At 42.4% G+C, this 26,791-nt stretch overlaps 1 protein-coding gene across 1 annotated transcript; it reads right to left on the reverse strand.

Annotated features, from left to right (window-relative positions):
* Positions 1–2,140: 2,140 nt before the first annotated feature.
* Positions 2,141–23,814, reverse strand: ikzf2 (IKAROS family zinc finger 2). The gene is given in 11 exon segments (XM_053439503.1): positions 2,141–6,194; positions 6,196–6,650; positions 7,372–7,503; positions 8,032–8,169; positions 11,323–11,490; positions 12,325–12,516; positions 15,140–15,241; positions 20,744–20,790; positions 22,201–22,346; positions 23,278–23,489; positions 23,614–23,814. Coding segments are annotated over 8 exon segments (1,569 nt in total). The 5' UTR covers positions 20,772–20,790; positions 22,201–22,346; positions 23,278–23,489; positions 23,614–23,814; the 3' UTR covers positions 2,141–5,840.
* Between the last annotated feature and the right edge of the window lie 2,977 nt (positions 23,815–26,791).

Consider the following 26,791-nt stretch of genomic DNA (forward strand, 5'->3'; position numbering starts at 1 on the left):
CAGGATAGTGGTACTTCGGGGGCCAGTGCAGGAGCCAGTGCCCCCCAGGGCACCGGTTACCTGGATCTGCCCCTGAGTTTCCAGTATGATGTGAGGAGTCGACATTCAGACATATGTGTTATTGATCCACCAAGTCAGACGTTACAGGTTACTGCCATGTGGATCCAGCAGGTTCATCCTCCCCGATGGTTCAAAAAACACTACATCGACTCCTCAGTTGTTTTTTCAGATCTCAGCGATAAAACACTTCTAAGTATGTACCTGTCTGACAGGCAGCTGCTAACTTATCTCTAAGAGCTTTGGTATTTTCAGAGGTTTTAAATGCAGAGTGCCTTGTTTTTTTGTGCTCAGCGAGATGGTCCATAATATTAAGCACAGACCGTCCTCTGCTCTTGTCTAATATTGATCTTCTATAGTGCATCAAATCCTCATGTGAGCCACAAGCCACAGTTGACACTGAGGATTATTTGAATGAAGTGGTGATCTAGCCCTCAAATGATTGACTCCTCCGCACAAAGAACAGTGTTTCCTTTTTTTGTATTCTCTTCTGTGACAATGACAAACCCCTTCAATCACGTTTACAGTTTTCAGAATTATTATTGCATGTTGCAACAATGACAGAACAAACACTGTCAGTAAAGTAGCAGTAAACCCTGGTTAATAATGTCTGAAAAACGAACGCAATCTCCACTACCTCTTCGATGTCTGGAAAAAATGGAAAGGCTTCTACGAGAAGAACACCACCACAAAGCGAGAGCAGGTGTATCACTCCTGTGTTGTGAGTCAAACTGAGATATGATCTGGAGGGGAACAAACAATCAACTGCCAGGCAGGTAAATACAAGAACCTGAAGATGAAAAGATACAGTTTGGGGTCTGCGCAGGCTTTACACGTCTCAGTTTTGCTAAACCGCCCTCAGGCAGCTTTGATTTTTTTGTGTGTGTGGCTGTGCAATTAAGTAGGTGTGTGTTGATGTGTGTGTGTTTTTGTGTGAGAGAGAGAGCGTGTGTGCAGTACACAGATTAAAGAAGTAAGGGGGTGAGGAAGACTGTTTTGACATTTAGAGGCTTCAACAAGCTCTGGCGCCCACCTGTTCATAGATGAAGACTGAGGCAGGAACAAACACCAGGCATTACAGAGCAGACCGAGCCCAGGTTTGAAGGTTTGTGAAAGGCAATAAATAAATAAATAAATAAATATATAAATAAAGAAATAATTAAAAACAGCCAATCCACTGACCTCTGTGAAAGGCCAACAATGTATATATATATTAAATAGTCTAAATATCTAAAACATTTATCAAGTAACTAAAATGTATATAGTTTATTTATTCCTTTTTTGGAGATATGATTTGTGAACTATTGATAAATATGGCTCAGGTGTATAAAATCATTACCCCCCCCCCCCCCCCCCCAACAAACACACACACACACACACACACACACACACACACAAAAACATTAATATATCTGCACATCACAAAAAACACAATCTTTAACTTTTGTATTGATAATAGTGTTGCTGTTTATGGGGTTTGTTTTTATTGGGCTTTACATGTTGTTGTTGATTTATTGACTTTCATCAGTGGTCATGTATTCTGCACGTCAACTTTGTATTTATTATTTGCACTGTGTATTGATTCACTCATTTGTCTCACTCTCATCACTTTTTACTTCTCACGATTTATGTTCAGGGTATTGACCTTTTATGGTTTCAATTAAAATTATAAAATGGAATAGAAAAAAGATTTCCCAGAGGGTTATTTTTTTAAATCATACAGTCAGTGTAATTGAATGAGCATCTCTTTTAACCAAACACCAGAGACAAAGAAGTGACTTTGGACCGTAGTGATAAGGCCACATTTTCTGATTGACTGTTAAGCACTTCCATTCAAATAAGACAGGTGGAATCTCAAACAAGTTGTAAATGTCTCTTAATAACCTCTTCACTATCTAATCATGGTGGATTTTCACTTCATTGTGCAAACCCGATTTTTTGATATGGTCTAAGTCACAGATATAACAAGTCAAAATCAAATACGAGTGGCAGAGACGTGAATTAGTGTTCAAGTGACGTCGAAAGACACATTTTACCTTTTTAATTCCTTTTGTCCCGATTTCACACGATTTCACCACTGCAGTTTTTTTCCACAATAAAATCTTTTAATTGCAAGTAAGATACAGTTTGCATGTTCTGAAGAAAACTATACAACAATATGTCTCACTTCCTGTTTCAAAATTCACAAAACAGGAAAAGAAGTAAAATCATGTCTTTAATAGAGAGAAACCCATGCCTCCAAAATATACATTGTATTCTTCACTGCAGTGTGTCTTCATGTACTGTTACTGATGATGAAAAAAAAAACAAAAAAAAACAGGGGCTGAACAATCCTCCAACGTCCTTCACCACATTCAGTACTGGACTGATTTAAGTCAAGAGAAATGATCAAAGAATTTGAATTCATTTGCAACTTTTTTGATAAATAAATCACATATTGTAGGACATGGAAATACACAACCTATGCAAATACCTGAGAGCCCTCACATCAGTAAATTGTCGTCAACATCCGAGATGATCAATCGGCACGCTTTTTTTGATAAAGTCAATGTTCAGTGCCAAAATATACACCGGCCATATATTATTTCTTAAAAAATACAATATACCTGAACCCTGCCTTTTACATTGTTGTAAACATTTTTCAACTTAAAAAAACACACAAAGTTTTTCCATTTGTATGAACATTTCAGCAGAAAAATAGACATTTAGCACATTCACTTTCAAAATGTACAAAAGGAAAACATCCCCCGCCGTGTGAAGCGACACCAATCTTTTAGATTTTCAAGTAAACTCCTCACTGACAAGGAGAGCTGACAGAAGACCTTCTTTTTTTTTAAACTTGTTTTTGTTCATATGGCTGCAAAGGATGTCTGATAACAACATGAACAGGGGGGGGGGAAATATTTAATGTACAATTTAAATGAAAAATTAGGGTGATAACGCCCACATTCATAGGACATGAGGGCTCAATGAGTAAATCATTATAAATAGAAAATTTGAATCCCTTTGTTTTACCTTTGGATAATTCAAAAGACATTTTATACATCTTTTGTTTGATTGATTCATACATCATTAATATAGTAGACGAATGTATGGAGTCAATATTACAGCTGCGAGTTGTAAACAATTTCCAGTGCCGATACAGGCAGCACGTATTTTATGCCAGCTGGGCACCATTCGCGCAAAAGACAAGCAAAAATGTAAACAGAGAAAAAGCTGCCTTCTGATCAAAGGTAGGAATCGAACGTCGACAAGTGGATCACTGAGTTTAACGCTAAGGAGTCAGAAAGTGTGTGTCGTGTTTAAAAAGCGACCAGTGTCAAACGAATAAGGTCAAACCTCGATGGGGACCCGACGGGAGGATCAAAGAGAACGCCTTCAGCAGACAGCCAAGCAAAGCCCGTGTGGTGTCTTATTTCCCAATGTGCAACCTCAATATTGTTCTTTTTAAAACAAAGGAGCTGTGTGTGTTCTATCGGGGGGGACGGTTCTCCACTCAACCTACACTTCAATGTGACATAAAGTGCATGGTCCACGAAGCACAGCCACGTCCCAGTCCCTTCAATGGGAGAGCTGGTAACTGTGGTGGAGCTGCAACTGACCCTGTGGTCCAAATCCGAATACTTCAACATACAGCAGAACGACTGGACAATATGAAACCCCCCCCCCCACTCGCCATTTCCTTGTCACACTCACAAGCTTTTAATGTTTGATCAGGTTCACAGAGGTGACTAGGTATGCTAAAGTTTTTTCGGAAGTGCCTTTAGAATAGAACTATGCGGTGGCTCACAATTCCTCTCGATCGTGCCGCCTGTTAAAGGTCGTACGTTAATGTGGCAGCATTGCGAAAAGAGCAAGATTCAAAGAGTGAGGGAAAGTTCAAGTGTTCTGTGACGAGCGGAGAATGAGCAGCCAAACAAGAGCATGTTGATATCAAAACCAGTATCATGCAAATACACATGAAGAACTCTCCCGCTTCCTTCGATACATTATAAGCCTTCAGCCTCAGTTCGAGCTGTGCAAGGCAACATTTTAAGGAGCCAAGGGACAAAGTAGGTCTGTGATGTTTTGCTGTGTTTGTCTTGAGGTACAAATAGGATGAGAGACGGCGTTCACACCACACACACAAGCAGGTATTTCACGTAGTAGAAAATGACAAAAAGAAGGCCAAACCGAGCCCGTTTCTATACCCAACACCCGGAAAAAAGCGCACACACAAACCAGTCCAGCTTACAACAAAGTGGACAACATTAAAGAGACAGACCTATGGCATAAAGTGAGGTACCTTTAAGTTGTTTCCATTCCCAGAGACCATCATAAAGTTATCAAAAGAAAACTGTTATTTAAAACACCCTCCCCCCCACCAGCTGCCACTTTCAAATGAACTGGGATACTCAAAGTTCAACGATTTAGCTGGTTCCCAACACTGCAAGCAACACAGCCCTTTGTGTTCTATCCTTTCAATGGGGTTTTGCTTCTTCATTAACAATTCAACCTTTTAAGTGCAAACTGATTAAAGGATGAATACTGTAGAGGGAAATAAGTCGTAATAGAAGAATTAAATTTAGTCTCATGAGTGAAAAATATTTGATTTACAAATATATGACAATCAACCTTTTTGTGAGATTATTGAAATATTTTAAACATGAATTTCTTTTAAACCTTGGATTTATTTAGAAAGTTGTCTATTGTATTTGACTACATTCAATACAACACACAAAATCTAAATAATTTCCAAGAGAAAAAGCCTCATGTTTAAAGTCAAGGTTGATATTAGTGGCAAAAAAGCCTTTGTACCAGCCAGTGAAAATTGAAAAATATATTTCTTTGCCTGATTTGTGATTGAAAAAACCCTAATGTACACTAAAGTACTTAAGTCGAGATGTAAAAATGTATCAATGAAGGCTCTCCCATCATCTTCACATCTCAAAGTGGTTGCTGAGAGGTAGTTGTGGCTTTCTTGACTTCAGCTTCAAATTCACAAATAAGATCAAATATGCACTGATAATATCTAGCAGTAGGTAAATAAATGTATATACAAATTGTAGATTGTTGATGGAAAACTACTTTCTGAGTGTGTTTCTTCATTTGCTACTCGTACCAACACTTCTCATAGATTTCACCTGAAGCCTCAGACTTCTCTGAGCTGTTCGTTTCAATTGGTCGCCCACAACTGCTTGTAGTTAGAAAACACAGCAGCAGATCTCCAAACCATCACATTGATGTTTAAAGAGAAAAACATTACTGGTCCAAAGCGATGTCATAGACAAAAAAAAGAAAAACTACACAGAGGCTGTAAAATACCCCACAAAAAGTTGCCCAATCCAATATAATAATAGTATTAATAATAACTACCGTTGTTATTATTATTATTATTATTATTTATGAACTAAAACTTTAATCTCATCCACCACATGAAGCCCACGAGGTGATGAAGGAACAAGGAGAAAAGGAGACATTTCCAAATAAGGCAACATTAGACAAAGAAGAAGAGGAAAAAAATAGTCAAAGTCATCTTGACAGCTGCTTTATACAAAATACACGAACTTACCTTCCTTCTTCTATATTTAATCATCAATTAAATATGTAGAAAATGTGTCTTTGGCCCATACCTTCATATGATTGATTCACAATAAGTAGCTTTAAAAAAAAGTCTTTGATTGTGCTACACTTGTACACAGTGCTCTTCAGCTGTGCAGTCTCAGAGGTCGGGGGAGAAGAATGGACACCAGGCTATTGCTCCTTTCCCTTCTTTGTCGTCCTCTTGACGCCCACGCATCCTTTCAGTGGAAGGTGTGTTCACCACGGACGATGTGAGATGAGAACTCGTAGCGATCTTTGCTGCGGTGGCCGCAGATGTTGCACTCCAGTGGATCCCTGTAGCCGTGGCAACCCATGTGGATGGTGTACATGACGTGGTCCAGGAACAGCACCTGGCAGTGCCGGCACTGGAAGGCCCGCAGCTCCTGCCCCTCTCGAGCAAACACCCGCACCCCCCTCTGGCTCACGGGCCTCTCCGCGGCCACTCGCATCTGCCCGGTCCCCCCCATCCCCCCTCTCAGCGCTGGCTCCGTCACCCGCTCACCGGAGCAGATCACCGCGGGACTCGCCCGAGACCTGAGGCCGGGAGGGGGGGGGGGCCCCGTGGTAGGCCTGCCTCTCCTGAGGGCTGCTCCGAGCCGAGTCGGCAGAGTCCGCTCCGCTGTTGCTGGGCGATTCCTCGTGCCCCGACTGGGGGGGCTTGTCCTGCCTGGTTAGGGCGGTGGGGCCGTTTGAGGTGGGGTGGCTGGGGAAGTTACGGGACTGAGGCCGATGTGGTGGCATCGAATCAAAGTTTCCCGGATGCTCTGTTCGCTGGCCCATTGGCAGGACATGGTGGTAGAGGGGGTTGACCATGGGCACCACGTCAGCCATAGAGAGAGGGGGCCCCGTATGGTGGAGCATGGGCCGAAGGCTGTCCGATCCTAGGTATGTGATGGCATTGCTGATGGCCTGGTCCATCATGTGGGCTGGTATCAGCTCATTCTGCTTTTCATACTTAATGCCCATCTCATAGCCAATATCAGGGTAGCTGTAGCGAACCATCTTTTCACCTGCATGAAACAGACCAACTGTGTGGATTTAAAAGGGTTTGATGCCAATTTTAAGTTTTAAGACAAAAACATAATCATTTAAACTGCAAAAGATGTAAAGAACGAAAAAAGAGCGATAGATGATGTTCTAGCCCCTCAAAAGTACATCTTTCTGATATTTCAGTGGTTGTTTTTCATATTTAGTGCACAATGTTCTGCTTATGTACAATTCTAATGAGGTGGAAAGCCCCATCCATCTACCACTGCACTGTTTAACCCCTCCGGAACAGGGATGCGGTGAGCTGTTTTCTCTCGATAAGAGCAATGGCAAAGCCACAGGTGTGCCTAACCACAGTGAAAAAAAAAAAAAAACATTTCCTTGCCTCTCAGTCATGTGTTTGCTCTAGTTTGCTCTTCTTTCTAATAGTGTGGCAAATAAAACCAAATACAGAAAAAACTCTCTGTGTTCATAAGTAGGGCAGGGCCGCTGCGTGGTATAAATTATGTAAACACAAAAACCAAGAATATTTCAACTTAATAAGAAGATTTCTGTCAGTTTGTTTGGAGAGTCTGTTAAGCTCAGTTGAAGTATGTGACCTGACCTGACAACATAATAATGATTTGCATGGAAAACCATCAGTGCAGGACTCAACATGCTTCTCATGGAGTGGATCTCCACATTCAAGATGAAGGTTAAAGGTAAAACCACTGAATATCAGTCGTTTCTGTTCTGAATACCCACCCACAAACTTCTGAGGCGTGGTGCTCTTCCTCTTGCCCACGTTGCTGTGCAGCCTCTCAATAACGGGCGGCCTATCGAACGCTGCCATGGCGTTTGCCTCTGCCATGGCCCTTGGCTCTTTAGGACCTTCAACTTGACAGGTAGAGAGGGGAAGAGAAAAGGAAGTGTTAATGGGCCTTTATACACTGCAGCTTTTAGGACCTTTCCAGCTTTTCATAACTATTTTTTTTAAAATCATAGCCAAAATTTCATCCATGAATTTACCTTGACCTTACATTTGTGCCACAAAAATTCCTTATTATAGCTAAATTATTAAAGTTGTAAAGCTTGAACACTTGAAAAACTAAAAAGTAGTAAATAAGAAAACAAAGGAAAAATACAAATTATTAAAGTAGCAATGTATTTAAGTGTATCTGATCTGTCTTTTTCCTTTAGGTCCTTGTTTAAGTTTATTTCTCCAACCTACATTAAATCATACAACTGTATCATTTCCAATAAATTGATAATAATAAATGATAGGGTTAGGGTTAGGGTAAACTATTGTCTCCTCTGAGAAGCAGCTGTTACAATGTAATTCATGGGACTGTATTTGTTTTTCCCATTACACATTAAAACCACCATCATCTCCTCCTTGGTCTCAGATTTAGTCGAACAATTTACCTGTGTAAGGGCCGGTGTGGGCAGTGGGATCCAGGCCGATACCTTGCAGGTAACTGTGGCATCTCTCTTTGTGCTCCTCCAGAGACGTGCGCTGCTTGTAGCTCCTCCCACAGTAGCTACACTTGTGCGGCTTGCCAACTAGAAGACATCCAAGGGAAGGCACATTATTGTCATTCAGTGCGTGTGCAGTGCGTAGTAGTGAACAGTCAGTGCACTACAAACAAACCAGAGAGAGCGAGGCCTCTGAGATCACGGGTGTTCCACTACTACAGTGTGAGGATTCCACGCAACAGTTGCCAGACAGAGGATGGAGTTGTGGGCGTAGTTACAAACAGAAGTCAGCAGACACTTTTGCTCTCTGAAGCAGAAAGCTGACTCCCACTGCTGGGGCCCAGCAGCGTGAGTGAACACCAGAGTCGATCATCCCATTGTGGCGGTAGGAAACTCACTAGGTGGAGTGTGATTCATTGTGCCATTTTTTGTTCTATGCAATTCCTTCCTACCGAGACAAGTGGAAAAATGTACAACACGACATATCCTTCACATGTGTGTCAGCACTTAGACGAACAATCTCTGTGGGAGTAAAACAAAAATGACTAAAATATGAAAAAGAGAAACGGAGAGGGGGTCAAATACCCAAAGAGATTGTCACCTTATCTAAACAATGTAAAACTATGTAAAGTGTCTCTGAGTTCATTGAAAAGCAATATGTAAATTAAATTAATCATCAGTATTATTGGTAGTAGTAGTAGTAGTAGTATTGTAACAGACACAGGCCAATGATTCCTAATGATATCACCAAGCCTGGGCATTTTCGTATTGAGGTCAAAGTTTATATAAAAAAATGTGTAGAAAATCGATTGCACGTAAGCGAATCTCCCTCAGACAGACAGTGCAGAAACTGGGTCCTGTGGTAGAATATAGGCTACTCAGAGCTAATGGAATGACTCATAAAGGGACTTATGAGAGTGAGCTGGAGGCCACGCATTGGTGAACCAGGCACCGCGATGAGCATCGATCGGGCAGTGAGATATTCGCTGGCATAATGGTGACGGTGATTACTAGAAGCTGACGAGCTGTGAGAACAGAGGAATAACGGAGCAAAAACCAAAACCTGTTGTTTCAGTCTGAGGCAAGAAGATGGTGACACACATACAAGCACAGGCCCACACACAATACAGGGGTAGAGGTGGAAGTCTGCACGTGCGTGTGAGTTTCTCACACAAGAGGATGTTGCGTTTCTTAAAAAATAAAATAAAAAAAACTCTCAATAAGTCAAGGAAAATCCAGCTGTAAATATTCGATTCTCTTTCCAGGACAGTGTCTTAGTTTTTTTGAGAAGGTGAAATGAAACAAACTTTTTACCGAGCGACACCATCACTCCATTTATTTCGGCTGTGAAAAACGTGTCATCCATTCTCGTGTGGTCTGTGAATCAAACTGGAGTGTCTTCTGAGTGAGAACAGATTAAAAAAAAAATTGTGGCTAATGACAAAAGGGTTTCAATATTATTACAAGTTAGTTCAGGTTTTACGGTACCAGTGATGTCATCGCACTTCTACAGTCAGTGTAAGAGTTTGGCTGCTTCCAAGATGTGAAACTATGCAGAGTGTTGAATCAAGTGTCAACGTCTTGTTCACACACACACACACACACACACGCACACACACACACACACACACACACACACCTACACACACACATACACACACAACCACACACACACATTTACTTTTTCATATTTATATTAGCCACCCACAACACGGTCTTGTGCAGATGCTGGATGGGCCTGAAGACTCCTCCTCTCATCTGCTATTCTTAATCATGCAAATGGCCCACACTGCACACTCACTTGACTGATCGTATTTGGCTGATAAACGGGAACTGGTTTGAATTTTTCCCTTGTGTCTTACAAAAAGCTAAATCATTTGCCTGTGACGCTGCGATTTTCCTGTATTGTCATTTCACACTTCCATTTACACTCGCTCTGCTGTTCCTCTCTTCACACGGCTCCCACTCTTGTCTTGCATTTAGTTTCTTCCCTCACCTGACCTCCCCACTTCTATGCTTTAGTTCCCTCCATTGCAACCACCTGCTCTCCCTGGCAGGGCACCGGGCCAAAGCTGCCAGGTTCGCAGCCCCCCCCCCAGAGACCAGGCGGTAGCTGAGCAGCACCGCTGAGCATCAGTCAGATTCCTAACTGTCCTCAACGACCAGAGACACACAGGAGTAACTCTACACAATTTTTTTAAAAGTGGGAAATAAAAAACCCCATCGCTGGAGGATGCAAGAAACAAATTCATCTGAACAATAAAGGAAGTGAAAATGGGGTGGGGGGGGATGTCGTGGTTGATGGTTTTGTAAAGAAAAAAAAATGATGCCAAGAAAAGTGTAAAAATAATTTTGGAGATTACAGTCGTTCAAAAGGCAAAAACAAACAAGTCCAACTCGCCCATGCGTTTCCTCGAACAGGAGAACTAGCATGAATGAGTAACCTTAACCCCATGGGGCCATCAGAGGTAGAAATGACTTCATGGCCCGACCTTCATTTCAGAGGGGAGAGCACATCTGATCTCGGATATTTAGCAAAGTGGGTTACGGTTTAGACAGACAGGCAACACTCCCCCCCCCCCCCCCCCCCCCCCCCCATGTTTCTCAACTGATAGTTTCCTCCTGAGCGAGTCAAGCAACCAAGAAGCAGCATGTCCTTGGTACCTAACCACAAAACACTCACAGCGCCGTCTATAACACACACACCACTGCATCTATGTGACAATACAACACAGAGAGTCCCCGACCAGCTCGTATGGCTGTAGTTCATAGAAACGAGCCCACCGAGCTTTGGAAGGAAGACATGTCTGAAGGGGACATCTGAGAGGTACTTACAAAGCCTGTAGTGTTTTATTTGTATGACAAATACAAAAAATGACATTTAACACAAATACTTTTATTACGTTTAATCAAGTAAAGGGCCTACACTCTTCCTGGTGCAACATGGTTTGTCTTTCTGCATATGTAAGAGGTCTGTGATCTTCATTTTCAAGATACCAGGAAGGCCCGAGTCAGGCTAGGGCGATGAAGCAGACTAAGGATTTGAAGAGGGCGGGCATGATTAATAGGAAAGAAAAGATTTGGGCGAGGGTCCGTCTCAAAAATCTCTGAAATCAAATATCCCGGCATTAAAAGCATCATGGGTTGATCTCTCAAGCTCTTCAGATCAATGAAGCCAGAACAGAAGTGGATGATAATAAAACAAATGAGAGAGGATAAGAGGGCGAGGAGGAGTCTTACCAGCGTGAGTTCGCAAATGACCAGTGAGGGCATCGCGCCGCCGGCAGGCGTAGCTGCAGAAGGGGCATTTGAACGGCTTTTCGCCCGTGTGCAGCTTGATGTGTCGCAGCAGGTTTCCCTTCTGAGTGAACGAGACACCACACTGTTTGCACTGGAATGGCCTCTCACCTAATGGAGGCAGGCACAGGAAGTCAATACTGCACACACATCGTGGAAGACGTTTTTCAGAACAACCCTCACCCAACAGCCCGGACAACAAAGACGCTTTTTTTTTTTTTTTTTACTTGTACATTAAACTTCTCCTTTCTCTGTTCTTGTTGCTGCGGCAACCATAAGTGAAATATCGAATCTATCAGATTGTCCTCGTGTGACTCATTCAACAACTTCCTGCAGATGAATACTGATGGATATCATGAAATACTATAAAAAAATGCTGTGAATTCATTCTGGAGACATGCACATCAAATGAAATGGGCTTAGTGCAGATACAGTATGTGAAGCACTAGTGACACATTTGCTCTCACTGCAGAGAGTTCATCTCTCCTGCAGAGAACGTACAGGTGGATTTCATTTCATGGAATGATGAACTCCAGTGCACGCAGTCACTGTCTCCTGATGTCAGAGCAAATCTTCTGATCTTCAGGCAGATGGAAAGGAGAAATGTGATCCTAGTGCCGTGACTACCGGAGCAGCCGTGGCGTCAGCCGGAACAGGTTGCGGGGGATTCCAAGGATTTTTTTTTTTTTTTCCTGATCAGAATTCCATGTCTAACCCATTGTCTTTAAACAAAAAAACCAAACAAACCGAAAAGGAACACACCCATTGTCGAGGAAAACCAAATGATTTGTGACTCACTCGGGGGTGAAGTCACACACCGCCCTGATTTTAATGGACCGAAAGAAGGAAAATTGTGCGGAATGTTAATTACCCCTATTTTACCAGACAGCTTCTACAAAGCATTATTAGCTTTTTAAAGGCATTTAGAAATATACAGATCGGTACCATTTGGTTGCCGACCTCCTGAATCCGCCGTCGTGTTCAGCTCGGATAATCCGTCCTGGGCGTTGCTCGGACTGCCGCTCATGGATTCCTCCAATACGACTACTTCATCCCCCGTTTGGCTTATTTCTTCAAGTGCCGGGCTTCTGTCGTCAGTTTCCTCCGCTGTGTCTTCCTCTTGCTTAATCGACAGTTCTGTAAAAGCAAAAACAAAATAGTAATCCCGAGAGGCAAGATACTGGGAGAGCCATGCTTCTACGTTTCAGCCTGCCTAGGTTGGGCCTGGGTTGCATGATGGAGTTGAACTGGTTTAGGGTTGTACTTGACTGACTGGAGGTATAGGAGAGATTGATCTGCACTGGACATGTGTTGACTTAACCGGGATAGCTGTGCCAGAGATAACACTAATGGACGTGTGGAACGGGGGGGGGGGGGGGGGGGGGCAATCCTTGTAACTTAGCAACTCAACTCACAGAGAGATGGATGTATGGATGGACGGAAACGGTGACAAGAGAGAGAAAAAGAGAAAACAGGCTGGTCTGGTTCCTGGTAGAAAGGGAGTGTCAGAGGCCCTGTAGCTTAGAACGCCTGACGAGCAATGGGAGACCGGCTGGATGACAAGGGCAAAGGATTGTGCGTGTGTGTGTGTGTGTGTGTGTGTGTGTGGGAGGGTGTGGGTGGTTGTGGCGGGAAACTATTTACCACCTGGAGTTTCCAGTTATCAGTCGCTAACACTACAAACGATACACACAAAAAACAACAGTCCATTATAGGAAACAATGCGCACACACAGTACACGGCTACACCTGGTTACATCCACCTCCGGTCTAATCCCGATAATCTTGTGGGATGCATACATTGCAAACATTTCACTCAACCAGAAGAACGATATACAGAAGCTCCCTCCTGAGCCGACACGTCAGGGTGTGTTGATCAGCTTGTAATGTCCTTATTCTGTACATGAGTAATAGGAATATGAACAATAGCACCTCAATGTTGCCCTCTGAGATAAAGGCATTTATTTGTCTTGGAATTTAAAGCCATTTAACACACGAGTACAGGAAAAAACTTCAATTTTTACTAAATCAAGCAATATGAAGTACCCCATCATTTGAAAATCTGTCATGCAAAAAAATAGAAAAATTTAGCATGCTTCGTTTGTTTGTTTTCCCATCCTTCAAGTAAAGATTTGTAAGAATCTTACTAATGAGCCTGCAGATTTAGCGTCTTACACTAAAATGGGGATCTTGTTGTTGTTAATAGGATTAAGATGCACGTGAATGGGGATGGGTACTACCTACCGAACCTGATGATCAGGTTCTGGGATTCACAGGGGCAATAATTACATTGTGAGCATGTGTGGTAGCTTTACTAAAGCAGATTTCATCCATCAACTGTCCCCTCAGGCTTTGGAGGAAGCTGCATTCGTTTAACTCTCGCAAGCCAGTAAAAAGAAATGAAGGAATCCAGACAACATCTCCTTTTCTGCCGTACAGACTACAGAGATAAATCTCCACAGAGAAACTGCATTCTTTTAACTTATGCTTTGAGTTTCCAATGCCACATTTTGTGCACAACACTTACACCAATACCCATGTCTTCAACAGCTGTCTCCTGGCAACGCAGAGCAGACCTGAACGTCCTTGCTATTCAGCTCTTTGCATCTTTATATCTGTCTCTCCGGCGTGGCACAGAATGGTCATATGAGGATGCACTTGAAAGGCTTGTGCGACAAAAGCAGTAATTTCGTTTATTTACGCTGCTCTTTGGGACGTGGTGCAGCAGAGTCTGCGACTCGTCTGAGTCTCCACATAATCCACAGCCAATCGGAGGAAAAAGCTCACCATTGATTTGAAGGTTGAATGGTAGTAACACACCTTTCGTTATCTCACCACCCACGGTGTCACGTGGTCCCAAGGGAGCAGGTCTTCCCTTCTACGACCAGACAGGATTCACACCACAAGGACACCTGCTGCTCAGTTTGTTTTCCAGTTTGCAGGGTTTTGGAGTTTGATGGCCCTTCGTGCTCATTTACAACAGACGATGTGATGCAGCCTTTCTTTTGCAACAAAACCTCAACTGTTTAAGCAACGTCCATAATGAAAACAGGTCTCATCAGCTAAGAGTATCACCCTGTGAAAACTGCCACCTCGTGCTACCCTGTATCTCTAAACTTGTGGGAAACAAGTTCTTATTTTTCTCCGTGGTCTCCCCTATCTCACTCTGTTTCCCTTTTTCTTACATTACAGCGTCGAAGCTAAAGCAATTCTTAGGCACATTGTGTTTAGAGGGAACCAAGTATTTCAATTTTTATCTCAATTTCTTTATTTGAGACAACTTCATTCCTGATTCCTGAAAAAATCGAAATGCACTAATATAGGACTTCTTCACAGAAATGAATGTACATTGTGATCATTCAGTAAAGGCAAGCTACCATGCAAACCACTGACGTAACATCCCAAAAAATCTATTTCAAATCACTAACCCTCACATTCAGGGGAAACACAGTAATCTGATTCCTTCTCTGGAAGGCTGCTGTTGAGAAAGAGTTGCATAAAGTGTGACTTAACAAAAATAAGGAAGAGCCAAACACAATGATCCTGTTTTTTGTTTTGTTGATTTGCATTTGCTCAATCCTGATGAATACTTGAACACAGAAAATTGCTCATCCGCACAGAGTCTGAAACAGAACAACAAAACCAAAAGACGTCACCCACCCCCCAAAAAGACACAACAGAGGTTGTTCAGAATGAGAAACTGTAAGTGTGTGCAAGCTGTTGCTGTACCATAAGCATGTTTCTATTGATTGAGCACTCACCACAGGGGGAATTGGGACCCCGATGAACTGTCTCTCCATTAGGTGTTGACATGTCCACTAAAACTCTTGCGTTTTCCTTACGAGGAGAGCATTGGCCGTTACCTGGGAGACATTCAGAAAACACAGTATTCTTCAGTGTGACGCACAATACTGTGATATGCAATGAATACGTACAATACAAAGCTGCTATGTGGAGAAAAGAAACTCAAGGACTCATCAAGCACAGGACACGGTTTCAGGAGTGAAGACTAGGATGAAGAAAATAAATGATGAAAGTGAGAAACAGTTGTTTCTAAAAACAGAAGCTTTCCCTCCCTCTCAGGTCGCCTTCTATATCGATACCTGTTTTAATACAGGTCACACCACAGAATGCACAAGGCAACTAACTAAACTGTCTTCATTCACCTATGGGATCATAATGTCCAGCAGATGTGGATCAGATTGCATCCTCTCAGCAGTCTGTACAGAGCCCGGGCTATGGATAGCCTTGTGTCCACTCAGAGGGAGAGCGACTCGATCCCTTATCCCCTTACACACCAGCCCAGTCAGGGTCACTGGAACAATACAGCAGCAACAGGCAAACACCCCTGCTGACCCAGGTGTCAGATCCCTTAGGAACCACAGCGAGCCTTCATTCAGCACCAGCACACTTAGAAGGTTTTCCTAAACCATACTGACAACTGTGGAAATCGGAAAAACAATAAAAAAAAAGCTGCAGAACTTTTTATACAAATTAAAAGGCTGTGCTACTTGCTACATTCAAAACTGCTGGAGAAAGGGCCTCGCTGCAAAGTGTGGGTGCTGTATATGTCAGCAGGGATCTGTCATACATGAAAAATAAATCTGTGTCAGATCTCCTCATGTTGTGACAGCCCCGCTAAAACTGACATGCTCCTGTGTGGTATTGTTCCATTGTGGCGGCAGGTCCGCGGAGTGGGGCATACTGGGAGACGCTGTCCATGACACAATCCCTGGGTCTGGACTCAGGTTGCACCGGTTGGGGTTGGAGGAAATCTCAGGTGACCGACACTGGCTATCCCTTGGCAATGCTGTCCTGGAGACAGGAGTGGCCCAGATTTGTCATGAAGGATTTTCCATTACTGTAACAGACGCTGTCGGCTGCCTAGCAGCACCACAGCTGAACTGTCTCAGGCATAGACAAACAAAATTGCTGTGCTGTCTGGGTTTCAAATTGCTCAAACAATTACCAAATGTGAAGCATTTTAGCACAACTTCTTTTCAAAAAGAAAGGAAAGGGCCATGGTCAATTCCTTCACACGTCTACTTCACACACCTCCTTTTCAGTGTTTGGTTTATTGGCGGGTGGCAACTAACGTCAAGGTGCATTACCGCCATATTATATCTAAGGACATCAGTCTGAGTCTTTAGAGAACCACCAGCAAACAGAAGAAGACACATTGAAACGATGTTGGTTATACTGGTCAGACCACACAGATAGTTAAGGCATCTTTACCCACACAAAAACGGACAGACGTGCTTGAATTGACTGGATTTAAGTTTTGCGTTGGTGCCCTGCATCCGCTGAGTCAATCTTGTCTGAACACTAAGATCAGGATATTGAGCAGTCGAGACACGCCGGGGGGGGCGTACGTTGAACAACCCACCAAATTGAGATTATTCACTGCGTTGGCGAATGGAAAGGAACAAATGCTTTCACAAGTTGTAGGTATAATAAACGCTGACTGCCTCACTGACGCCAAATGAACGCATACCTTTGAAGTTACAGTCAAGTTCTCCGCAGTCTATGGAGGAGTCCATTCAATTTCTGGTCTGACAACTCATTAAAAAAAAAAAAAAGCACCTGCAATTATAAATGGTATCTAATTTCAAGAAAAGACAATGTGCTCTGACAAAGGCTCTGAAAAGAACCCAAAGAAACCAGGGTCAAGCTCCATTCGCCTGCTGGTGGAGCTGGTGGACGTGAACAAGCTGCAGAGAAATGTCTCGACAGCGCCCAAGTCAAGCTGTGAGAGGAACTGGATTTTATTTTCCGCAGTGACAAGGTCCTCCTTTCTGGCTCGTTGGATACACACCGTGTGGGAGCTGGTTTTTCCTGTCAAACCCTTAAACCTTCCTGAAGACACAGTTTGAAGACACGCACTGACCCAGCGAACAGGAAACTACACAGCGTTGAGGAAATAGGAGCGTTTGTTCGCCTACTTACGGTTACTTTAGAAACAGTTTTACGTACACATCTTATTTAAGGAGAACCACATTAGCACCTGCTGATAAGCTGGAGAGCGTGGTGTGTTCCATTTGTGGTAATCTATATGTGTGTGTGTGTGTGTGTGTTTATGTGTGGGTGTGTGGGGGTGTGACTGAGAGACGGGGAAACATGGTCGAGTCCACATCTGCAAATAACTAATCCTAAAATCAGTAAAGAATTCATAATTATAACTTCGCCCCCCTGGGATCTTTGAATCATTGAAGTGCACTCTAGAGCTAAGATGTTGTAGTTAGCCAGTTATTCTCCGTCATGCTATTGGACCAAACATTGTTAAATCAGATTATTACCAGGGAATGGTTATAATCTGATTTGTTTTCTAGAAAATGATGGAATATGTAGGTCATTAATCATCTCACACATACAGCGTTATACTCCCCTCTTACAATTCTACCCCTGTTGATGTTCACAGTCATATTCCCTCACTAACATGACATCTAACCATGACATGTGTCAAACTTCATGTACTTTACATAACTCTTGGCTTTTACATTAGTGGTCCAGCTGAATCTTTGGCTGCTGTTTTGTAAAATCCACTCTCTTTGCTTTTTGTCTACAAGTGCACTATTCCTGTTTGGTTGAACACGGCTTGAAGGAATGAATACTTGGGTAATGGAGTTTGGACATGTTGAAGATTTCTTTCAAAGATAATATGGTTTCCCTTTTGGATTATTGAGAAAGCTCCGGAGATGGGATCATTTTTGTCCACAGGCCAAAGGGTTTCATTGATGAGCTGAAACTGAACTCAACCGACATTATTCCAGGGTTAAGATGTCAGAAGGTCCAGATCAGTAGTTTGCCGATTATGTGGCCAGCTCATGCAGCTCATTATTTTTAATTAGCTTTATCCGTTCAGTCAGCTACCGTTAGCTTTGATAGGTTTGCCCCTGTGTGTACCATAATGCCACCAGCGTCGAATTAAAGCAATAAACAGGAAATCAAACCAGAACAGACTGTTTCTTTTTTACTGTTTAAAAGAACTGATTGAAAACAATCTCATTGCAATAGGTTAGTGTGGGGAAATATTTTTCTAGTAGCAGTGTAGCGGTCGAAGGTTACTGACTAATGACTAGATGAGAGAACAGAAGGTCGTATCTCCCAATTAACCCTGAAAGCAATTCAAACATCCGAAAGGTCATCAGCTTCGAAACTCTGAAATGGCACTTTCAGGATTTGCGGTTGTGAGGTATGTTGTTTGATCAGTTTGCAGAACTAGCCTAAACTCAAGTAGCTAAGATTTAGAGTTATTAGGGATTGTAGTTAAACTAGCTTTTTGTCAAGATTAACGACGACTATGTGGACGATGACATAGAATCATTAACTTCAGAAGATCATGACACTTATTTTGAACACTTTGCTGACTAACAGGAGAATTTGTATCCTTTAAAACCGGGACGTGATTAAAACTGGATCGAACGGAGGTGATACATACGTAGAAAATGTGCAGGCAGATAAAATGACAGCGAATGTGAGAGAGTGGAACAATCTACATGAGAGAATAACTGCATGTGCGATGCATCATGACGGTGCATGGTGTGATGGAGAAATGTGGTGTGTCCTTATTGTCAAAGATAGCTCCTGCAGTTACGAATAATACTGTTTATTTAAGAGGAAAGGTAGATTTAAATTGTTGCTCATTATAACGTATCTCATACCTGCTGCTGTAGATGTTGGAGCTTTAAGGAAATCGGTGCATTTATTGGCTTCAGATCATGTCAGTACAATCCAGTTTGTTGTGGTTCTGACATTTTTTTAAGGAAATGTAAGTTATATACAATACTGTAAATTGATCGGATAATGATATTGCAAAAAATATCATCACATATAGTTCCTACACTCTGTTATCCTATTGACCGTATATACCATTGACCTATGATCATTTATGTGTGTGTGTTTGTGTAAATGGAGGTGAATTAAACTTTCACAGTCAATCCAAACAATTTCTGCATGACTTACAAAGACAGCGTTGGAACAAACTACACCCTCTGATGCATTAGTAGGACAATGCTGTACTGCAGGAAGTAGCAATGCACGCTGCTATTAGAAGGCAAGTGACAAAGGAAGACGGACTGGTTGGTCAGGAGTTTATACTGCAGCAGCATTAATACCCAGGACTTAAGAAGATAAAAAAAAACTTCACATGATGGAAGAGATTTCAGTCTAGTTTGGAGAAAAAAAACTGGATTGATGTGTGAAAGCAAAGCAAAGTACAGGTGTAACAGATTTATGGGATCTTCTGCAGCTTGGGATCGACTCTCAGAGTTCAGCTACTGAATGAAAAAAGAACTGAGATAAAAACAAGTTGGATAAAATAAATGATTACCAATTTGTGCCTTCCAGGAGGAATTAGACCCCACTCACTCTTTGAGTTACTTTTGAACAAAGTTGTGCCACCTTTAAAATGACCTTACATACACTTTCAACTAACTTTTTCCATCAATTATATATTCTTTTTTATAAAACACCACTTTTACTATCTTACTTTCTTTTATATATTATCACAAATTAGTCAAATGTATGTACAAGAGCTTAGTTGTGTATGAAGAGACCCAAGGATTCTATTACTATGCCTATCTGTGTGATCTATGATGATGTTATGATTTTTTTCTCAGTTCTCAGTGCCTTGTTAATGCATTGAACATATAGTACGATACACTGAGTAATACGTGGGAGGGAATAGGAAGCAAATAGTGTCATTCCATAAAGACATGTGTGTTTTTCCGCAGTTCCATCATTTCAGAAGCTGCCCACAGATTGACAGGGAGAGGCAAAGCTACCATCTCTTCCACCGCCGCCACCCCTACCCCGCCTGCCGTGTGTTCCTACAAGAACAAACCCCCAATGGAGACCCAAAAGTCCCCGCTGGTGTCATCAACAACCTGCTACCTGCCATAAAGTTAAAGCAAAGTATCAAAGTGGGGGGGCAGGTGTTACTTTTAAGAGAGCAGCCCAAAGGAAACTAGCAAAGGGCAATGGAGCACCACAAAGTGCATATCCAGTATCTGCTGCATTCAACAGGAAGTGGCTAATGCATAGTTTTAAGGCTTGAACAGGAAAAAGGCTGCACCAGGGGAAAATCCCTCGATTTTGTTGTGATTGCAAAAATCTTGTTTTTTGTGTCATCCTTGTGTCAAAAAGTTGAAAAACAATGTCAAAGTCAAAGCCAGTCACGAACACTAAAGCCACAGTAACACAATTACACACAGACTCGGTCATTGTCATCATCATCGTCATTATCATCAGAACAACAGACTGCAGACCCATTTGACAGCGTACAGACTCTGTCCTTGGCCATAAATTGTGGGTCAGTGAGTGTCAGCGGGAATTGATTGTAATGTGTGAGCAATATGAGGACTTACTTGCACAGTGGCCATCGGGAGCCTCCATCTCAAGTGCTTAAGGAGTCCTGCAGGGGACAAGAAGGATGCGTCTTTAAGTCTCTATGACACAAAGGCCTCTTATGCACAGATGCACACGTGTCATGCGTGTGCATCTTGAATTATTTAACTGAATGTGTGCATTTCTAAAGCTGAGCAGCCTGAGGTGTGCGTGTGTGTGTGTGTAAACAATGTGTGACAACGGTGCGCAGCTACAGGATTGACCTTCATCAAGTATTCACACAAACACCATACATCTGAAAATATGAATTAGTTTAAAATCCCATGAGTCTTAGAGAAGCTATGCAGTTGTATGATAGATGCATGTATTTGAGGGGCTCTGTTACAATAGAGGCACTGTTCTGTGCCGTGTCTCGTATATTTAGCATGCTACTCTCGAAAGTATTCTAAGTGTGTGGTCAGCCACTTCATATCATCTGTGGAAGGTGCATTCTTGTCCGTGTAGAAGTTGTTACACAATCACCTAATGCTGCAGTTACACTTTTTATTAAAAATTGTAATTAGTCAATTGCAAATTTCATTGACGCAGACAATATGTCAGTGATTACTTCAGCCAAAGTTTTTCCATTAAAAAAACTGACAATATACATGTAATCTAGAATCACTCTATAAATAAAGATCAATAGCTAGACTGCCTCAAAAACTTAAAACAGGGGTAAAATGAAATCACTAAAGTTCTGACCAGTAACTGCAGCAAATAACATCAACAAAGGGCATTTGACCTGTGCAGAGATTAACTCAAACAAGCACCTCGATTTTAAACCTCTTTAAAACCTTTTTATCATTTACTAGCACGTTGAAAATAGATGGTGTCCACTGTCACCTTTTAAGTTGTTGACTAGTTGTACATCACTTTTAAGTTGTAACTTTGGTATTTTCACGAGTTGCAAATTATCTAACCCTAACCCTAACCCATCTTTATCCTTCTGACCCTTTGTTATTGTTGACTAGAAAATCAGTTGAAGCCCAGACATAAAGAGACCGTGTTTCGATTTGGAAGAGCAATACAAGTTAATGACATAGTTATTTTTAATTGACGTATATTCTGACGTATATCACGCGACTAATTTGTACCACAGAGCAGTTGCTGGCTTCCTTGAAGAACGTGACACTTAACCCTTTTATCATTGGGAGTAAAGAACATATTGTATATGCCCATTTTATATGGCCAAATGCCCACATCCTCATTTTGTTCCTTTTAGATTCACTTTTTCCTTATACCATTTTACTGAGCATTGAAGATTATGGTTAACTCAGAGCATTTAAGAGTTCTTCAATGAGCCCTCCTCTTCCTCAGCAACTACATGTAGAAAACTTTGCCCATGCAAAGTTGTATCGTAAACGAATTCAAACCAAACAATACACAAAACTAAACAAGAAAGTAACGCGTCATTTTAAAGGTGGATTCACATAATTACCTTCAAGTGTCTCCCCTGTGCGAAGAGAGTCGGGGCTTTCAGTCCAGGACGAAGGGAGGGAGGGAGGGGGGGTGGTTGAGTTCTCTCCACCTCCCTTTCAAGAAACGAAAAAGTCAAAATGACCTATTCCGTCCAGTGATATCACACTGTAGAAGAAGGAAAAAATGTCTACGGTCAACAAGATTCAACAACGGCCCACAGGGAAAAAAAATGTGTGGCAATTCACGTGGGCAGGTTAAGAGAGGCAGAGGAGGGTTTAGGAGGAGCTCATCCACAAAAGTCCCACAGGTGCGTAAAAGACGCGTCCCGAGTCGAGTTTCGACGCTCAAACCGACACCGGCCCACCGAGCGGTGCCCTCACTCTGCCCCACACTTGTGCCATCTCACCAGGCGTCACGCAGCTCCACCACCCGAGCCCTCTCACTAAGAACTTTTCTTTCTTTCGCTTTACAGTGGGAGCACCGAGGGGGGAAGACTCAACAGGTTGGTACGGCAAAGAAAGAAAGAGAGGGATGGATCAAACTGGATCCACCGGTTCCTAAGGAATTAGCCATAGCGGCAGGGAGCAGCCAAGCTTTACTCTCACCAGTCGAGGGACTGGAAATCCGTGGGCAGGCAGAGTTTTTTTTTTTTTTTACAGGGAGATGTGACTCAAGGTCCTGAACCGGCTGAACCCTGTGCGGGCTGTCACTGCTCTTGCTGCGGGGAAATTGGGTGATATGAATATGGTGGAGCAGCAAATGAAACCGTGCGTAAACGGCCGCCACCTTTAAAACACATCTAGCCTTACACAACTATTAATCAGACATCTTTTAAGACAAAAACACCGCCTCCACTGATAGGCCTGCCACCTTTGACACCATGTCCCACTGTGCCCACCATGACTTTACGGCTAATATTAGTGTCATCAGCAGAAATAAGATCCAATCGTGCACACGTAGAGACGCATGGAGCAGGGAGGACGTCAGGTGACAACACAACAACAGCACATCTGCAAACAAATAAAACCAGCAGCTGCAAAAAGACATGCGACTCTTTCTTTGCGAGGCTATTGTTTTGTGTTGTGCCGGCACGCACCTCCTGGCTTTGCTGCGGTCTGTGTCTGTCGCACGGCTCGGCGCTGACTGACAGCTGAAATTCAACAGGTTATCCGATCACTGCAGTCTACAGGCAGAGCCCCGTCTGGCTTTTCCATTCATCACACAGACGCTCCATCGTCTGTTGCTGCTGCTGCCGCCGCCGCTGCTGCAGACATGCGCCCCCAGCAAAGTCTGAAGCGTCGGTGAAACCTGTTCACAGCAGATCGGTGCCAAACGGTCACATTAAAGCCCAACGGCTCCGTTAATACAGGCAACGGACTCATGCACGTGTCCGTCAGTCGCTCCCATCCCCTCTATTGTTGTTCTCGTTTACCTTAAACACGCAGGAGTTTGTGTATTCCCACCAACTTGCACACTGATCCAGACTGAATGTCTCGCCCGGGAATAGACTTCATTCTAGCCCGGCGTGCGCCACGCAGCGCCGGCCGAACGGCAGTTGGGTTCCGCAGCAGCGACGAAAGCAACAGTTGTCAAATCCACCGCTGACTTCCTCCTCCATCTCCTCCAGAGCAGCGCGGCGCAGCGCAGCGCAGAAGACAGCCCGCCCGCCGGAGTGGCTATTCTGGGAAGTTGGTCTGACACAGAGAATCGTATCCAGACAGAGCGAGGACCCAGTCTGCCTCTGCACGCCGATCGATTAGGTTACAAGGGGCCTCTTGTTTCTGAGGCTGCAGCCAGGTTACATGAGTGGCACTCTGCTCAGGTATTTGTGCAGGGAAGGGATCACAGTGTTCCCGACGACATACAATATTAAATGGATTCATAATTAAATATGTGAATGTGTATATAACATTTTAAACATTAGTATTAGAAAGTATTAAATGCATTTTTTCTGTTTTGGTTAAATAATGGCGATAGCACCGGGGTTAATATCAGATTATATTGGTTTATTAATTCTTTGGTGTTGATATTACATCATATATGTATTATTACTATAGAATACACACCACATCTTGTCGTCCTTCAAGACCATAAACATGGACATGTACCATGGACTCATGCAGACATCGCTCACATCGCACACAAGAATGCAAACTATTAGACCCACGATCATTTTAATAACGATAGTGTGATTGACAATGAGTGACACCAATATCTAGATCACTGTGATAACATTCCTGCTGCCAATATTCAAATTTTTTTTCACATGAACATAACTTTTTCCACCATCCCTTAATTTAACGAACCCTTGCTTATCACCTCCAACTAGAGGTTATATGTTATCGCCCTGGTCCTTTGGTTTGTTTATTTGTTGGGAGGTTCATGCAAAATATAATAATACACTAATCTTGTGAGGATATGTAATGGGCCAATTAAGTATCCATTAAACTTGTAATGTGGATCCAGACAAAGGGGAAGAATTATTTTCCTAAACATCTTAACAAAAACATTTCCCCCAATTTCTCAGGTATAAATTCAAGGATGTTGACGAAAAAATAACCAAGCATATTTAGGAAACATTATCGTTGAGTGTGTGTACATTCAGAGCGGCTTGATTGAATTTGAAAAGGACTCCTGGGCATTGTGACAGTTATTTGCTCTGCAGGGTGCCTTTCTATATTTTTTTTCTGCATTTAATGTTTTATTTTGTCAACATTTGGCAGCTAAGGTGTCCCCGTCCCTAAACCACTGCAACATTTATCTGCTTCATACTGCGATGTAGTAAAACTGGCAGATAATAATAAGTCTGTAGTGATTAAGACGGTAATGCTGATGTACCTATGGCAGTAAAACGTTGCAGTTTTGATTGCGATGGTGATAAAAAGCCTTCAATTTCAAAAATAACAGAAAGTTGTTAGAAATTTGAACTTTCATGTTAATCTCATTTCTGAGGAGGGTCCAACATGACCTCATGTTGTATCCTCACTTTGGTCAGTGAGTTTCAGGGGAGTGATTAGAGGGAAACTAATTCAAAAGCAAATTAGGCTGTGAGGCCTGGTAGACAGGGGAAGTGTTAAAGTGAATAATGTATATGTGCAATATAAATGTAATATAATGATAATGATGATCAACTCATAAAGATGTTAGAGGCACAGGAGAGGGAATATTTCACTGGAGCTGACCTGGTATTTCCTGTGATGTACTGGGTCCAAGAGCTCCAGAGTGTGTTGGTCCTCAGGGCCCTCAAATATCGAAAAGACAGTTGACAAGACCAGAGGTTCATATACCAGCAATAATATTCAACAAATAGAAAATTGTTCTTTCCTGACATCAGTTTTAGAGCAGGTGATGTCACTACTGTGGTAGAAAATTGGAAAATATTGGCTAATATCAATTATTGAGTAAACCAGAGCTTCTCTATATTTTAGAGGTGGATATATCCAACATCATATCAAAAATGATTCTTTTAAACTTTACTTTGTTATATTTTGATTTTCCGGAGAAATGGGGCATCAGGGAATTCCAGCCTTGGATGTTGAGTTGAGGTCTGAGTTTTTCAGCCGAAGGCAGCCGATGAGCTGCGACCCCAGCTGCCCTGACTTCAGTGGGGAGTTCATTCCACCAGAGGGCGAGGACAGACAGAGGCCTCCCTGACAAGTTTAGCTGAATTCAAATGTTTGAACAAAGTGTCTGGTTGGAACAGGGATAGACTTTCCTCCAGTCGACAGGAAACCACATTATATTGTCCCCATTTCTGTTCAGTTTCCTGTCTTTTCGTTGGAGCATCACCTCGAGTCGTTCATATTTGTCTCGAAATAGTCCAGTGGTCAAAGTCCTTGGGAAGTGGCTAAGCTAGCGGACGTAGCCACGCGATGGCACCGTGAACGCTTCCCGCAGGAGGATATAGAGACTTTTAGGCTAAAAACACGATGTAAATAACACTGTTCTGACTGGAATATGAATGTCTGGGCTTGTGGACACTTGGATGATATCACACCAGCGGTATGGAGGCATGTTATGTTTACCCCTGAAACTCCTCAAGTGTTTTGTGGACTCAAACAATTCACCCAGCCCTCCTTCGACATAATGGTGAGTATATAGTAAGTACATTTTCCTTTTTTTCGGTGAACTATCCCTTTAAGGCCAATTGCTAGTCTTATTAGGTCAGAAGTCACACTGCAAGAAGAAAATAATCATCATGTGATGCTTGGTTCTTTGGTGACTATAAGTGATGAACTTTGATTCTTTGTATTAGACAGTTGTTACAGTGGCTTCAGCTCTCTCGGAGTGACGGCTTCCATTTCACAGCTTCAAGGTTTAGGATCTTTTTTAATTTTTTTTTAAGTTGAGTTTTGTCCCTCAGATGAATATTTCCTCATCCTTATATGTGATAGTTATCCTCCACTACGGTTCAGAGGCATAAATTGTGGTTTGTTATGCTTCAGCTAATTACCTTTCAAATTAAACTTTCATATTAGAGATATTATCAGGTTATGAAAGAGTAAAAGTATTGTTGCTTGTGGTGCCTGACTATGAAGCAGGGGTCTCCTGATTATTTCTCAAATGGTCCCCTTGAATTAAACTTTTTCAATCTCAAAGAGGTCAAAGTT

This window comes from Pleuronectes platessa, chromosome 14 (genome assembly GCF_947347685.1).
Source record: "Pleuronectes platessa chromosome 14, fPlePla1.1, whole genome shotgun sequence".
NCBI lineage: Eukaryota > Metazoa > Chordata > Actinopteri > Pleuronectiformes > Pleuronectidae > Pleuronectes > Pleuronectes platessa.